This window comes from Protopterus annectens, chromosome 8.part0, assembly GCF_019279795.1.
Source record: "Protopterus annectens isolate FY-2018-M chromosome 8.part0, PAN1.0, whole genome shotgun sequence".
Taxonomy (NCBI): domain Eukaryota; kingdom Metazoa; phylum Chordata; order Ceratodontiformes; family Protopteridae; genus Protopterus; species Protopterus annectens.
In genome coordinates this window covers 921,632,013-921,649,312 of record NC_056741.1, presented here as the reverse complement: position 1 = coordinate 921,649,312, position 17,300 = coordinate 921,632,013, and the positions used below count along the sequence as shown (strand labels likewise).

General features: G+C 38.5%; 1 protein-coding gene across 2 annotated transcripts in view; it reads left to right on the top strand.

Moving 5' to 3' along the window:
- Positions 1 to 17,300, top strand: part of LOC122809158 (suppressor of tumorigenicity 14 protein homolog) — a 1,180,509-nt gene that overhangs the window by 792,965 nt on the left and 370,244 nt on the right. For both annotated transcript variants that reach the window (XM_044080444.1, XM_044080445.1), the window contains exons 7-8: positions 2,903 to 3,140; positions 15,269 to 15,408. In XM_044080444.1, coding sequence (XP_043936379.1) covers positions 2,903 to 3,140; positions 15,269 to 15,408 — 378 coding nt within the window. The remainder of the gene's footprint in view (positions 1 to 2,902; positions 3,141 to 15,268; positions 15,409 to 17,300) is intronic.

Sequence of the window (17,300 nt, the reverse complement as noted above, 5' to 3'; positions counted from 1 at the left end):
TAGAAAAACTTCTTAAAGGTACAACACACCTGTTTTCTACAGAAAGTATTTATGAAATCTTTGGATTCCATCAAGGATTCATGTTAACTCACCAAATAAACTTTCAGAGATTGGCAATATTGCAAAACTAAACTGAAAAACACTTTCAGCTAACCTCAAGAGTAATTTTTGCAGGGGGTAAGTCACTACATCCTCACACATTTATATAAAGCTACCACACACGTACACACACACACACACACACACACACACACACACACACACACACATATATAAAATTACTAATTCATAGCAGTTGTGTGATAGTGGGGAAAAGTGCAAAGTCCATTAGTAGTGAAAGTAGTTTTCAGCAAAATTACTGCATGATATTCACAGTTCTTGAAACAGCAGTTGTGCAGCTGTCAGACTTTCTTTAAAACCTTTGTCTACTCCTTCCTTGTATGATTGTGAACATTCCTTTTTGGCAGGTATTAGACTATGGGATATAAAAGCTAGAGGCATCTTACTACAAGCAGGCACTCTGTGTGAAAGCAATCGGAGTGACAAAGCACCGGGGAATAATATGTTGCTACGAGATCATCTGTCAGTAGTGATTGTGTGGGCACTTTTTTGAATTCTTGGGTGGCACCAGAGGATAGCACTTTCACTACAGTGTTTCCAATGCTCAGAAGTGGGGTGCTCAGAAAGAAACAAAGCAGGTAGCCTCACCTAAATAACAAGAAGGTGTTGGTGTGTATTCTACAAAATAAATTAAATTCTTGGATGATAATGCGCTGGCATTTAGACACAAGCTTTGCATCATAACAAAGGCCAGTCAGGCAAGTCCATTCTTATATAGTCCTTATGACTTCTTATATGAGACAGCAAAACTGAAGCGCCAGGAGCTGTTTTCTTCCTGAACTTCAAGGCTTCTTGCCAGCCATGAAGCTTTTGAGGTAGATGAGAAGCCTGTGAGTTGTCAAGCTTTACTAGAGAAGTAATTGACAAGTACGAAACAATATGTCTGTGTGTTTTTAATGGGAGTCAGTAACCAGTGTGGAGCGACAGGATCCTGTATCATTATCAGTCATTTTTAACAAGTTTAGTGCCAGATGCTAAGATGCTTAGCATGGATTTCTGGGCTTTAGTCGTTAATTTTCCATAATGGGCATTGCTGAGCAAGTCGTCACTCATACAAAAGACACTATCTAGTTGGTTTATTTTGTTAACAAAATTAAAAAAAATAAAAAGAAAAGATAAATAAAGCCATAGTTATATCCAGTATAGCAGAAAGAGTGAAGAATTAGTCTGTTGCTAATTGCATCAAACCTGATACAATATTCAGTGCTGGGGAAACTGCCCTTCAGTAATGCCTAGTTAAATTAGCACAGTGAACAGATAAATGGAAGTTGGGATTTCATGTAAAAAATATGCATCTGTGCACTTTGTTGTGTGAGGGTTCAGAATAAAAATATAGACTGAGAGTAGTTGATCTCAAGAAGACCAATTAGGAAGAAGATATCAAAACTGATCACAAGGTTTAAACGTAGTCTCACAACACAGCGTGAGCAGGTTGTGGTGAATGATAAGATGTTTAGTCATATGGTCACTGACTGCACAAAATGAAGCAGATGTAATTTCTTCCACTGAACAGGGCACATTATTCCTTGCCAGGAATGTCATTTATAGTTCAGAAGAACATGAAGAAATAAAAATTGGAAGCTCATGCAAAATTAAGAAGACCACTGAGGTGGGAGCCTGAGCCCTGAAGAAACGCTAATAATTTTAGTAGGAGATTGGATTCATTCTCTATATACAGAGAGAATATGGATAACATTTCTTCTTGTTTGGCCTCTTTTTCCTCTTTGTTTTACTAAAACTGGGTTGTCCTTCATGTTCACCATTCCAAATTCCACTGTGTTATTTCCTGTTTTATTTTGTATCCAAATTCTGCAACTATTCAATCTGCAAATAGATGTTTGGAATCCGTATATTTAAGTTTTGTACCCCACTTCATTATTCTGTTGCTGTAAGCAGTCTTGATATGGTAATGTAGAAGAGTGAGCGTGTCTTTGGGATACCCTAGTCATTTTTTTCCTTCTGTGTACCATGGCAACTGCATGCATAAGTTATAGTAAAAAAATAGTTTTCTCCTAAATAAAGTAAAGCATTTTGTGCTGATATTAAAACTCCTATCCCACGCTCTCATAGTCCAAAATTGTTCCCCCCCAAACTCTGAGTATTATAGAGTCATCAGGTGGGGGCTTAGTACCAGGTAACTGTCTTCTTTAGCTTCAGTGTATGTTTACTGAGCCCCTATAGTTTATTTACAGTGCCAAAAACCTTTATCTACAATTTGAAAGCTGATAAATGTCCTTTGACATGCCCTACAGCATATTCTTGGAGTGCATGCAGTCATAAAATAATGCACCTGTTCAATACAGAAGTAGAAATTCTGTGCCTGCATTTACATTAATGCTGACTGTAAAGAAACTCAGATGTCAGAATTACTGCCTTCTTAACGCTGGATGCTATCTTAATGTGTATATGTTCTCGGTTGTTATTTTTTTCCACCTGGGGGTGTACTTTTGCCATACTGGTTGACTCTACATAGTTATCTGCACATTCATGTGTTACTTTGTTTAGATCTTTTATGTACTGTGACTAAAATGATTTGCTGCATTACCATCTTACCTGGCCTGACGTTGCTTCTCAACAGCTGTGCCAGCTGTCCACTGATGTGTGTTTCACTGAGAAGCCTTTTTAAAATAATCTGCATACTAATAAATAAAATGGAGGTGCATAGAGAATGTACACTGATACCAGTCTTTTGTCTGTGCAAGGGTGATCGATGGTATTGCTTTAGTCAAATGGTTGCAGAAGTCGTCATTATTTAACCATGCTTTTCTTGTATATTTCACAGAAAACTGTATGTTTGACCTCACTGCAGACCCTAGTGGTAAAAAGGTGAATTTCACATCCCCTGGCTTTTCCAAAGGAGCTTATGCACGTAACGAGCAGTGCCAGTATATTCTGCGTGCTCAGAAGGGCTATGTGATCTACCTCAACTTTCCCATCTTCCACATTGAAGACAACTGCACAGGAGAGTTTGTAACCATTTTTGACTCCCTTAGTGCTAGTGATGATGATCTCATTACAATGTAAGTTTTTCTGTTGACACTGTATCTTGGAGTATTTTTATTGTGCTGTTGCCCATTGTATGCACTGAGTGCCACTGTTTACTTATCAAAGGGACTGTGGAATACATAACTGGATTTCTGCCTCCTGTATCCCTTTCCTACCATATGAGATGCATGGGGTGGGTGCATATTTGTAAGGCAGTAGTTTATTGGTGGTCTAAAACCTGAGTGCTTTGAGAGGGCCCCGCCCCTTCCTAGTCTTGGCCATACTATTATAGGATTCTGAGTCAGCTGCAGTCTGAAGAAGATGACTAGCGATGGCATTGGTGTATGGAAGAAGTTTTAGCATTAAATGAGTATGCAGCTTGATTTTTCACACTCCATGTGATCTGTCTGTTAAAGTATCAGTTGTGCTGGCTGTGTATGTTGCAAAGTTTTATCATTCCAAAAGTTACCCCTCTTCCAGTGTATTTACAGTCAGTGTGTGTGGGGGGAATGGAGCAGTGAACTCTTATGATTGTGTTTAATTTATTAATGAGCTCTTATGGGTTATGTTTAATTTATTAATATATTAACTATGATAACCGACAAATGGACCACAACCCTAGTCGTCCTCATTGCATATTGGATAACCATTCCCTTTTAAACAACTGTCTTATTTCTTACAAAATGTTTTATATGTCATTAATATTGCACTCTATGAGCAAGCATTACTGAAGCAAGTGCAAGTGTAATTTTACTACCCACATGTTAACACAGTTTTGCCTTCAGATTTTCTTTGTGTGTAGACATCCTTTTGTTTTTTTGAAGATTGCTTTCATTTTGGATTTTTTTTTTTACATTTTTTCAGTTCTGAGAAATTTCTGCTATGACTCGCATGCCTTTTTCCATGCATCTATTTCTACAATATATAATATATACAGTTATTTTCTTTGGCTGGACTTGTTAGGGCTTCTAATTTAGACACTACACTAATTTGCTATCTTCTGTCATACCCTGTCTTCGTCCATCTTTCATTCCTGAATTTCTCAATTGTCCTACTAGATTCCCTGGGCATGACTGCTGGGTGGGCTCTGCAACTCTTAAGGTAGTTGACCTCAATGTTAACTCTGTATTAGGGCCAATAAGTAAAAAATCCAATGAGGAAGCAGCAAGTAGGGAGAGTGGGGAACCATCATTCTTTTGGCCAACCAGTCAATTGCCCTAGCAGTGGGATCAAATAGTGTAATGATGTCAGGACCTTGTTGCCACACCCTGTATTAACATAAAATGACCCTTGAGGCTCCTTCTCTACAGCAACAGTCACATAGGCATCAGATTATCCCCACACCTTTTCTTTGGTATAGGAGAGCTAGCCATCAGTTGCTTCATCCTGTCTCTTCTGCCAGCTCTACATGCAGTCCTTGTCATTTCCCAAACTCAAGTTGCCAGTGGTGAAAAATTTATTTATTTATTTACATTTGTTGACTGGGAGTAACCGACTGGAAGTAGGTCCATTTTCAGCGGAGGCCCGGGGAGAAAAGCTCTACAGTTAAAATAAACAGACAGTAGTTACATTGGATTACATAGTGATTGACAATTTAACATAGCAATTAATTACAAACATATTTACAGATGAAGAACATAGTACATCAGTAGACAACTAGAATCTTTATCTGCGAAGTACATAACAGACATTAACAAATGTTAGAATAAGAAGTTCCTGCTGTATAATAAGTACTAGGCTTATGAGCATCTGAGCTTGCTATAATCAAGGTAGTTAGTGGGGTGGAAAGAAAGGTAGTAGTTGGATGGGGTGGGTGATATTAGATGGGGAGTTGCAAGGGCATAGCCAGCATGTTTTTAGGTGTGCTTTTAGTAAAAGTTTTGAAGTGGGTGCATGATGGTACGGAGGTAATTGTGGGTGGGAGAGAGTTCTATAATTTGGCTATGGCGCAAGAGAATAGTGCTTCACCAGCAGAGTTATTGGCTTTAGTGATCTGCAAGTGATTTTTGTTGCTGGATCTTAATGGTCTGGTGGTGCGATAGGGTTGAAGTAGATTCTGGAGGGATGGGACATTTAGTGGATGGTTTACTAGTTTGTGGGCGAGTGATAGTTGATACCATTGAAGGAGGTGAGGGAGTTCAAGCCAGCCCACTTCAGCAAGTGAGAGACGGTGGTGACTACGGTAGGATGCCCCTGTGTCGAATTTGACGATTTTGTTGTAGCAGGTCTCTAACTTGTTTAGATGGTATATACTGGAGAGGCATAAAGTAGGGTGGAGATAAGATGGGAATTTGCTATTGAAATCTTTGCTGCTTTGGTGAGATGTTGCTTATTTCTGTATAACGTGCCTAGTTTTTTGTGGACTTTTTTATGGTTATGGATATGTGAATGTCAAATTTTAGTTTGTCTACTTCCACTCCAAGCAATTTGGTGTCTTCAGTTGGGTATATAGTGGTGTTGTCTTTTGCTGTGATGTTAAAGTGAGAGTTGTTTTGAGTATGTTTGGTGGGTTGGAAGATGAGTAGTTTAGTTTTGTTTGGGTTGAGTATTACTTGGGCATTGGATAACCAAGTTTCAACAGAGGAAAATGCTTCCTGTGTGACTTGGATATATTAGCACTACTCCATTGGGCTGGTTCACCAGCATCATTTCTGACCTGTGTTTTTTGGCATACTGGGGCCTTGTCAAGTCTTAACACGTAGCTGGGTTTTCCTTGCTGATGTATCCACTGAAATGTTGTGGGTGTTGTGTGTCACATGAATTACCCTCAGGGTACAAATATTACTTCAAGAGGAAATATTTCATAAGTTATCTATGGGATAATTTTTATTCATATGGTCTATCCTTCTCCCAGTAGGATTTTTTCCAAGAAATGCCTACAGTATGACTCTTGCCAGCTTTGGACATTAATCTGACGTAGCCCATGTTGGCCTTAATGTATTCAAAGCCATTTTTGGCACAGACATCTTCATTTCATTCTGTTTTACTTCTGTGGTAATGCTTGGTTGAACTCCTTGAAAGCTCTGTGTAGGTTGTCACTTCCTCAGATTTTTAACATTTTTCTTACATTTTTAGCAGCTTTTACTTAGAAAGGACTTGGATGTCTTTTTACAGTATTTATATCCAAAATATGTTAACATTTGTCTGTCTGGCTTTTGCTATACAGTAACTAGTGCTTGGATGATGTCCTAATTCTTTCCTGCTTGCTAATGAGTATGTTGTCAGGATACAGCTGCTACGGAAGGTTTAGCATACATTGCAAACAGTCTGTTTAGTAACAAACCACACAAAAGCTTTACTCCACCCGCTAGAGGCAGAAGACAAAAGGCTGCAAGGCCTTATCAGTCCAATGTGGGACCTAAGACCATGTCTGTTAAGTCGTCTGTGGGTAAGGCAGAAAACATGCAGAGGAAGGCAGTCAAAATACTCTTCTGGTCATGGGGAAATTTGGGGGGGGGGGGTAAGTCTGAAAGAACATAAACTGAAGACCTCCATAACAACAAACAAAGAAATGGTATATAAAAAAGCAGAACAAACAGACTGAAGTTCTTTATCAGTCATCGTAAATTGGACCTGTTGATTTTCTTCAGCCAGAAAGAACAGACATTCAAATGCGAGCAACTCATAAAGATCACACTGTAAACTGTCTAGGTAGTAAAGATATATTCATTAGAACTTTTTAGAACCGTTTTTACCCGTTGGGTATAGAAAGCTACCTCCAAAGTCTGTGAATTGAATGGCTTCATGGCACTTCCGGGATCATTTTTCTTCCTTTGGTGAGCAGGGTTCTGAGATATCAGGAATTACTGAGACTTCTGAGATGCTGTCTGTATTTACAAGAAAATAGAGAATTCTGGGTATGGGGAGGAAGAAGAGTTACAAGACTTTTGGTGCCACCTTTCCCTTCTACTTTAGTGCTCTGAAGATGACTATGGTTCATATATTCCCTCTGATTCTTCAAATGAGAATGTCAGTTTCAGAGGCACATGGCACCTCAGGAATGAATTTTGTAAGCTGAACCCACTGTGGCAGTACAGACAAAGTACTGACTGCATCCCTGACAACCTGAACTAAACTGGAAGATCAAGCACTTAGCAGAGCTGATAGTGCAGGGTGGACATGTCCACCACATGAGGATGGGCATGTCCACTATGTGAAGAAGCCAGACTGTCCCAATATAGTCATGACTCACAGTTGTAGACCATTTTATTCACTGAGGTAATAGAAAATAGGGTTGTGCTTCTTAGCCCTGAAGGATTCCAACAGTAACAGACACTGGTTATGAGATGGCACTAGTCCTTCTGAATAACTTGTATCTTTTTTTCCAGAGTGTTTTGAACCATTTAGTGGCATTGAGAGGAACAACTACAGGTACTTTAAAATCATGAGGGGTACAGCATAGTCCACATTATCACATGTTTTGGAGAGGTCCAAAAATACTGATCCAAAATTTTGACCATGATCTAATTGGTTGTAGTATTCTGCAAAATTATTTAGGGCAGTTTCAGTGCTATGGTTAGCCGTAAAGCCATGCTGTAAATTTGAGGTAATGTCTTGTTTGCTTAGATATTGAAATAGGTGAGTGAATTCATATTTCTTGAGAAGTGAAGAATGTGTTTTACTGTTATCATCTTGTGTACAATTTTGGAGTAGGACATCAATGCAAAGCATTAATTTTAAGCTTAGCCATAGGATATCTATCCTGTCTCCAATGGTAAAAACCACTGGATTGAGGGTAAGTCTTTGAAAGTTTAGAATGTTTATTATTTGTACAGTCTTTAGGAATTAACTACAGGAGTTCATTATGGTAAGACGCAAGTCTTTCGGAACAGTGGAGTCTTTTCCACAGGCAAGTCCTGAGCCTTGAACTTTACACAAAGACCACATACAGGTCCTTCCCCCATCAGAGGTGCTTGTTTAGTACATTTCTTCCTGAAACAGTGGACAGCTTCAGACATACATATGGGTTTTGTCTTTCATTGTTGTTTCTAATCACAAAGAAATGAAACCTTTCTCTCTTCTATAAAATTCCAGTCTCGTCACTTCTGACTTTAAAAGAACACAAATGTTTCTTGCTTTAGAGCACTTCAGGCACATTTTAGAGTTCCTCTGAACTCCCCTAGTATGAAAGAGTTTTTTGCCTTGCAACCAAAATTATCAGGTGCTTTGAGTTACTAATTCAAGCAGCCTGTTCTATTAACATCATGTGAGCTATGACAAATCTCTTGAAATCACTCAATAAATACACGTATAGACACACACACACACACACACACACACACAAGCATGTATACACATATGGGTTTGGGTTTGTGTGTGTATTATATGTAGTGTGTGTGTATATCTATCTGTGTATATACACTATATATGTGTGTGTGTGTGTGTGTGTATATATATATATATATATATATATATATATATATATATGTGTGTGTGTGTATTATATGTAGTGTGTGTGTATATCTATCTGTGTATATACACTATATATATGTGTGTGTGTATATATATATATATATATATATATATATATATATGTGTGTGTGTGTGTGTATGTATATATATATATATATATATATATATATATATATATATATATATATATATATATAGTGTGTGTGTATGTATATGTGCTTGTTTAGATTACACACACACACACACATCAGTAAGTATATCATCATGTCAACGCATCGACCTTAAAAATATTAGTCCACATTTAATTGATTATATTTTTCCCCTTTTGCTAAACTGAGCGTTACAAGAACTGTTCTCACCATAGCATTCTGCAGGTGCAGCTAGGTTCCTTTCAGCATCATCTGGTGGGGTGAGCATCTCTGATTTGGGCCTGTTTCACTCCAACTGACAAAGCAGCTTCAACTAGCACATGTACTTTAACATGTGTTTAGTAAACACTCTCATTTCATTTTTATAAATTTGATAAATTATTCTGGAAATGTAAATATGTATCATTTGCATAATTGATTCACATGTTGATATATGCATTTTATCGTAGCATAGTGTTTTATCAGAAAAACGGTTCTTTGATAACCTTTATATACAAGCATGTTATAGACAGTGATCCTAGAAAAACATTCATCAAGCCCTTCCACAGTATGTGTGCTCTTCTAAAAGGCAGTATGTGTGTATTTGAAATTCAGTTTAAGTTCCCCAAAAAGGGGTGTCTCTAATTGCCCAAGTATGTTATTTGTAGTGGCCCTTTTGTCATTTAGTGGTGTTCACACCACCGGCTTCCAAGAGTACCATAGTACATGTTTTTATTTAACTTTGGTGAGCTGTTTATACTTTATTTACATTCTTTTGCACCAGTTCATATGCCTTGTCATTTTGTTAATTTTCAGTGTGATAGAGACATTAGGTTTTGTAGTGTTTACTAATACTGAATAGCATGTCACAGCTAGAAACACCTAAATGCCCTCAGATACATTCCTTTAGCTTTCAAGGGAATTCATTAGCTAACTTCAGAATGGAAGAAAAATGCAACAAATGGATAACGTTGCATCTCCAACCTGTAGAGCAAGTTGTACCACAGAGCTGTTTCCTGGGGGTCTATATTAAGACACCCAAATGGCTAAACACTGAACGCCATTTCAGTGACACACAAAGAGCGAACTACAAGTTACGTGAATGGCCAGATCACCAATCGGTAAGCCAACTAGATATGACACACCTAACTAAATATACCAAGTATGAGATCGCACTACAGTGGGGGAAAGGGCAAATTCACAGCGAAGTCCAAGTGATTTTTTTCCCTAGTGATCTGACCGTTCGCATAACTTGTAGTTCACTCTTTGTGTCGCTGAAACAGGGTTCAGTGTTTAGCCATTTCAGCATCGTAATATAGACCTGTTTCCTGGCCTAGTTTCTGTCATTCGGCCATTGATAACTCTGGCTTTTCTCACAGTTTGCCAGTTGTTTGGTAAGGGAGCATTTCACAGTTTCCCCTGCGTGAATGAGGAAAATGGTTATTTACCAGATGTTTTTGTCCTGTTCTTCTTGCCATTTGATGTCTTTGTTGCTTTCTTAACTCATTACCATTCACATTTCCCACATCTAAGGGATCATTTTCTGCACACACACACACACACACACACACACACACACACACACACACTGTTTCATACCCTCTACACAACTGTAAATAGCATGTTGTGCTTTTTCAGCTTAAATGTTGGCAACAGTTATGGAAGAGTCAGATTTGTAGCCCTGTTGTGTAAAAAGTTTACGTATGTCTTTACTGAATTCCACTCAGGTGAATGCAATTTCTCCCACAGGCCAAAGGGTATCATGTAGGATCATATGTTTGAATAACAAGTTTGTGTTCTAAAACAGATTTTTTTTTTTTTTTAATTTTGAAGGACATGACTTCCCACTTGTATTCCTTAATATTCATGAACTCATGTAGCATTTTTTAAGTAGACAAAGATGTGTGTTTAGACAGGGTTATTTTGTTCCATAATCCATTTCAGTGTTCTTTATAACCCGAAGTCTTACCTTCCTCATCTCTACTGTCTTCCCGTCTCTTGCTTTATTGCCATGTTTCTTGCATCCTTCACTTGTGCTTAATTTTTAACTCCCTCCCCACACACCCTCAGTCTATTCTCTTTGGCTTCTGCACTCCTTTCTAGGTACCCCAGATGTGACCCTTTGCTATGTGGGCTCCATGACTCCTCAGCAAATTGCCCTCAAAGGTAATTTTTGTTAGCCCCAGGAAGGAAGGAAGGGGTATAAATGGGGAGTGGTGAGCATGGAGCTGGGGAGCAGTCATACTCGTGGCAGCTGGCCAGTAATAACCACCCAAGCCAGGGCTGGTGTGGTCATTACTGTTTTATAGTTTTGTTATTACAAATCAACCATCAGTGTTGTACACAGAATGTCACCACGGCTTGTGTATTGTCTCACCATGGCTTATGTAGTGGCTGTAGACAGTGTGGTCATTATTTCCCACTTGAAATAAGAAATACCAAAGAGCCAGCAAACTATAGCATTTCAGTATTTATTAACTTAAAACAGCTAAATAGCCTTATTACATGAAAAAGGAAACATAAACAGACTGATTTCGGCTATACAAAGCACATAGCCTTCATCAGTGTGCAAGGCAGACTACTCGCCAAGCAGGCACTTTCCATGTGGCTAAACAACTTTATTGCCTTTTATTATGACGAGTATAACAGTTGAGACCTTAGTCTACCAGCGTAGCAGTTAGCAGTATTCTTTAGAAATGCTTCAAGTTAGGATTTCTGTGGAGCTACTACATTGCTGTTTGTTCACTTTTATTCATTTTAAGTCCAGCTTGCTAGGCCAAAATCATATTCATAGATATTCATAGAATATATTCATAGATTCTTACTAAGCTAACTGCCCTTGCGAGCCATTTTAAGCTTAGCCAATTATCCCTTGTGAGACTCAAACCCTGCACCTTGTGTTTGTAAGGCAAACTCTTTAACCATTAGGCCACCCTCCCAAGAATATCAGGTTTTTCTTTGTCTTTCCTGCAGGTTGTGTCTATGGGTTGTATCTTCACATTACCTTAGTATACTGAAGTACATTACTTTGTACTCTGGACAAGTTCCAGTTTTAGAACCCGGCAGCAGGCATCCTTATGAGTACAGAACAGATCTGTGAGGTAGTTCTGTTAGCAAAGCTCCTCATTTAGGATGCCTACTGTTTGGTAGGCTTCTAGCTTTCATCCTCCATCCTCCTCCTCTGTTTTTCCTACTATATGCATGAGTATATTTATGTTTATATATTCTACATCTCACATTTTATGATTTTCTTCTGTAATTACAGTTGTATTTAAACTGTAATATAGTCAATTAGAATTACTTCTATGCCAAAGCATTTGTTTTTTCTAGGTTCATGGGTTGGTATCAAGCTTGCAACCTAGTAGCCTTCAAGAAGCTTGATTGCTGTCATCCCATTTAGATATCCTTTAAGTGTCTTATACATGTTGAAATTAATTTTGAAGACTGCAGATGAGGCCCTTTGTTGTACTACCCCTTGGATTTCTTGGGTGTAGTAGACAATTTACCAATGTGACAGAGTGCCAGTTGTTTGGGGTCTGCTTTAAGTTAGCTAATGTCCCCCGTTATAATTGTTATTTTCCCTGAATGTTAGTATAGAAATTCTCTGTACACACTTCCTTGCTGACATGAACAGGGTTCTGTAGCATTCTGTAACAGTAATACAGAGATGGTGATGCACAGAAATTCAAGTCCTACTTTATGTACTGTTTATCCTGGCGTTTACATTTTTGTCTGATGAAAATACAAAAAAAACCTACCATGTCATCTATTCAGTGAGTAATAGTATAGGGCAGAATACGTAGGCATGATACATTTTTAAACCATGTATCTTGGTGACTGTGATTATTTCAGCAAGTTAAGGAAGCCTAAGGGATTAACCACATTTTCGGTAATACTCTTGGAATCAAGTAATGACACCATTGCCTTTGTATGTTTAGCTTTATGATTTCTTAAATACATGGAGTTTAGAACCCGAGTATGTCTTAAAAGTCAACACTATTAAGGAGGAAGATCTCATACTGATTACCTATGGTTTGGAGGTGATAGATGCAGCATATCTGATGCACAGCAGATTGTGAACCACACATTGTCCTCCAAGTCTACAGATAGTGAATCCCCAATTTGTGGCAGCAGTTCATAACCACTGATTAAAGGGCATGAGGTTAAAGGTGATATTTCACTTGGTAAATGTTTTTCCCATAATTATAAGGATATTAGAAATTTACTTATCCTGCTATGTATCCAAAACTTGAGAGTAATCACCTTAAATTATTTTTCTTAGAGTGGGCAGCAAGTATGTTCGATCTGATGAGGGTATTCCTGTAATCTTTGTAACCTTTTGAAATGACCCTAGGTTTGACCTGGCAGACACATTAAACTGACTTGCTCCTTGCACAACCCAGTAAGTGAGGTTCTTTGTATATTTTTCCCATCACAGAGAATCCAAATATATTTCTGGAGTTTTTAGGATATGGTGTACGTCTTAGAGGCTTGCTTTCCAAATGTTTATTTCAAGCAGTTTTTTTTTTTTTTTTTTTTTGAGAATTGTAGTTCAAGAACCCCTTTTTATGGTGATATTTGTTCTTTAGTGAGTATAAAATCTGAATTACAAGTAGCACAAAACTCTTCCAACTTCCCATTGGATTGTGGAAGTACTACTTAAAAACTCACGTTTAAAAACCATGAGTGACAAAAATGATGCAACAATGTAAGCATGTTATCCAAGACAATGAACAGGAGAGTTGTAACATGTGGGTCCTCTTTCTTAAAATTATTGGTTGCACCAGTATGTCTATCAAGTAGTTTGGTTTCCTGTGTGCTAATCTACTTCAAAATTGTGTATGATGGTAAAGAATGAGAAAATTATGTGTGGGGGTAAAACAAGCCTGAAAATAGGGGCATACCTTCAGAAATAAGGAACGTTATGTAAAGGAGTAAATCAAGCCCAAAAATAGGTATGTTGAGAGGTCTGGCTGTATTTATGCCCCCACTCAACCCATTTCTTCCATGGGGGCAGGAGCTGGGGATCCCCTGGCTAGGTGAGAGCTCTATAGGCTAGCCATTCCTGCCATGGAAAACTTGTTGGCCCATTCATTCCCCTAGGGACAAGAATCCAGTAGAAAGGGAGTAGGTTAACTAAGCAGTCCCTCAGAGCAGTCTATGCCTAGTCTGCCTGTGGGCTTGCAGTGACTGCCTGGTTGGTTGAAGAAATTTGTGTACTCCCACACACATCTTTTCATGATTCAACAGGGAAGTCCTGGCCCATCACAGTACAAGCCAGCTTGGCCACTGCAGGTGGGTTATACTTCCATTCACTACAAGATGTAACCAATGCCTGCAAGCCTAATAACTCCCCTCACCCTCAAGGATAAGTGAACTGGTGTTGCCCATACAAGCTTCTCCTCCTCTTCCTCCTCTCCCATTCTCGTAGACAGCAGTGCAGCTAAGTCTGTTTATTTTAATAAGGATTATTAGGTTTGTATCTTCTGGCTGTCAAGCATCTGAGGGTTTACATTGTATTTATCAGAGCTTCCATATAACTGATATGTACTTCCTCATGGAGGATTGAATCTCCAGAGAAATGTGCCATAAGATGTCACCTGAATTTATATTTATCATTTCATTTAGTGAGTAGTGTGAAAGAGTTTGTTTCTGGTCATGCTGCAGATCATGCACTGCCTTGGATATTATTACTAGTGAGCAATTCATTGTTTTCTGTGGGTTGTGGCTCTTTCAGTTCCATTTAAAACAAATTTTTCCATTTTTCCATTTTGTTATTATATTTTTTGAGAGACAACTCTTCCTGAGCACCTGGCCTATCACTGTGACTCTGCCCATTCACTGCATACCACCAGTAATTGAATGCAGTGCACCTGTCACCCAGGTAGCCTTTAGATGTTTTATGATATTTGCCTTAACATGCACTCTGCGTGCTGTGTAATTACTCAACAGAGTGGCATGCAGTAACTACACTGTCACCATCATCCACTTCTGTGAGTGAGATAGCCCCTCAGGCAACTCTGCCATGTCATCTTGAGCAGACCACCCCCACTTAGGTCCGTACGGTCTATCAGTCCTTCATTAGCAGGGGTCATATCCTGTAGTTTTCTCCTGGGATAGGTGAGCAGATAGTACCACTTCCTCAAAGATGGCTCTTCCAGTGCCCAGGCTCAGTTGGGTGTAGTTAAGGCTTCTTTCTTGTATGCTACAGAGCCCACCTGTTAAAATTGTTGTGGCTGAATGTACTTTGTGAGCATTCCCAAAATTCACCTTGCTCCCTTCCAGGGATACAGTGTTTGTATATATGGCAAAGAATTGGTGACATCGGTTAAACTTTACTGCATAATCAAAAAACATAAGAAATGACTATTTGTTTCTTCCAAAAATCACAAAAAAAAGAACTGATGCTAGACTTCCTAGAGTGCCATTGACTTGACTGATAACCTTCATTATGTTTTCTTCTTTTGGATTTCATGTGGATTGATGGCATTCTGTCTTTCAATTATGCAAGTATTTCATGATTGTTGATGAATTAACACTGTTGATGTTATTGAAATGTAAGTGATTATTTCCAGTTAATTCTGGTCTGCAGTTGATTTGGTGTCACTACCTGTTCTTCATAGGAAATGTGGAAACCGACCACCAAGCAATCCACTGACAGTACTGTCCTCCGGACATGTGGCAATGGTTTCATTCATCAATGATGGTACTTCAGTTTACCCAGGATTCTCTGCAGAATTTCATCAGGTTCTGAAAATGAAAGGCAAGTATACAGTGCTCTGCTTACACATATGTGTTATCTTTGTATTTAGGGCCCAAGTCATCCTTTTGTGTCTTTGTATTACAGGATGTTTGTGTTATGGGTTGTTATTCATAGTAGTGCTTGTCCCATACTATGAATATGAATTCTTCTCCACAAAAGCACTTTTATGAAATGTTGGGTCTGTAATGACAAGAGACATCATTTCATATTTTCAGTGACTCATTGACAGTGGTTTTATGTATTTGGTTTTTTTTTCAGTCATAGCTCTTTCAATTCCAAACTGTTAAAAAAGAACTTGTACTGTTAGGGTTACCATAATCTGTCAACTTTATTTAACTTTACTTTCCGTTTGATGGAGAGCTACTGATCATTAATGAATTAACAGTGTCAGTGTAAATGCAGTACACATTGTCTAGCACCCACACACTATTTGCATTATACATGTCCATTCCTACAGATATATGGGTATTTGGTTCGATCCTACACTTTCAAATTCCACTTGGAAATCACAGCGAGGAAGTTCACATTTTCCAATTATGTTACACCAGAAGCTAGAAAAGCAGCTGGAGCAAGGGGTTTAATTCCAATTCTGGAATATGGATTACCAGTTGTACTCAACACCTTTATTAAGTTATCACTTAAAGCATAGGCAAACATACATTAATATAAAATAAAACAAACCATATTAACATGTTTCCAGTTACATACATTAAACATCATATATGTTCTTTTTGAGAATTATCAGTCCAGCATTACATAACTTGCTCAGCACTTGCCAACCCTTAAAACTCACTCCTCCAGAATATTATTCTACATGTATTGGTCCCACAGTTTCATTTTATTTCTATGTAATTTGTCCCTTCCCTTTTTTAAATATTCCACTTCCAGTTCTTTTTTCTCTTAGTTTTGTAGTAATTGCTTTTCTGGCAGCTACTAGAAATAAACTTAACAAGGCCTTGCTATATCTAGGCAATGCAGTTCCTATGTTTAGCTCAAACTCATTTATTCACCCAGTGTTTCTGACAGAGTACTCTCTAGGGAATTATTAAAACCTGCCAACTCATTACACTCCCAAAACATGCGTTTCCAGTTTCCCTTTTCTTTCCCATCACACCTCCAACATTTTCTGTCTACCTGAGGAGGAATTCTTTTGAGTCTGCTTGGGGTATAAAAATATGTATGCAAATGCTTCCAAGCAAAAATTGTAAACATTCTAGACTTTGTTGCATACCTGAGAGTCATACATATGTCCTCCCCTTGTTCCCTTGTAAATTGGTTATCAAATCTCTCTTCCCAATCATTTCATGTCGTCTCTGATTGATTCTTATAGTTATTGTGCAATATGTTATATGCCCTACTTTGTTGTTGTGTCTTTCGGCTTTTACCGGTTAGGGGTCGCCACAGCAGAACTCCGGTCCGCCAATGATTGGCAGTAGATTTTTACCTGCCAAGTTGCCAGCTCTGATGCACAAACTTCAACGAAGGTATGCCCATTCACGCACGTCTCCATACAGAAGACACTATAGCTGAGAATCGAACTGGACAACGTCTTACTGTGAGGCGACAATGCTACCATGGCACCATCACTAATTATCCTTTTAACAGCAGCTTCTTTTCTAGAGTCAACTAAAAATGCTACCAGAGTAGTTCTTTCACTTAGAATTCTCCTGTCCGTTTCTCTTTGCCTATATGCTGACATCAATCCCTGATAAGGAAGGCAGTTTTCAACCTGCAGTCAAATGTCTTCTTAGACTTATCCCATTCTATTGCCATTCCTTTTATAGTTATTTTTTACCAATACTTTGGTTCCTTTGCCAGTTTTCTCCAGTAAATTTCAGTCTTTCAGTCCCCTGTTGCCTATTTTCTGTACCCGTACTTGCAGACACACCCCT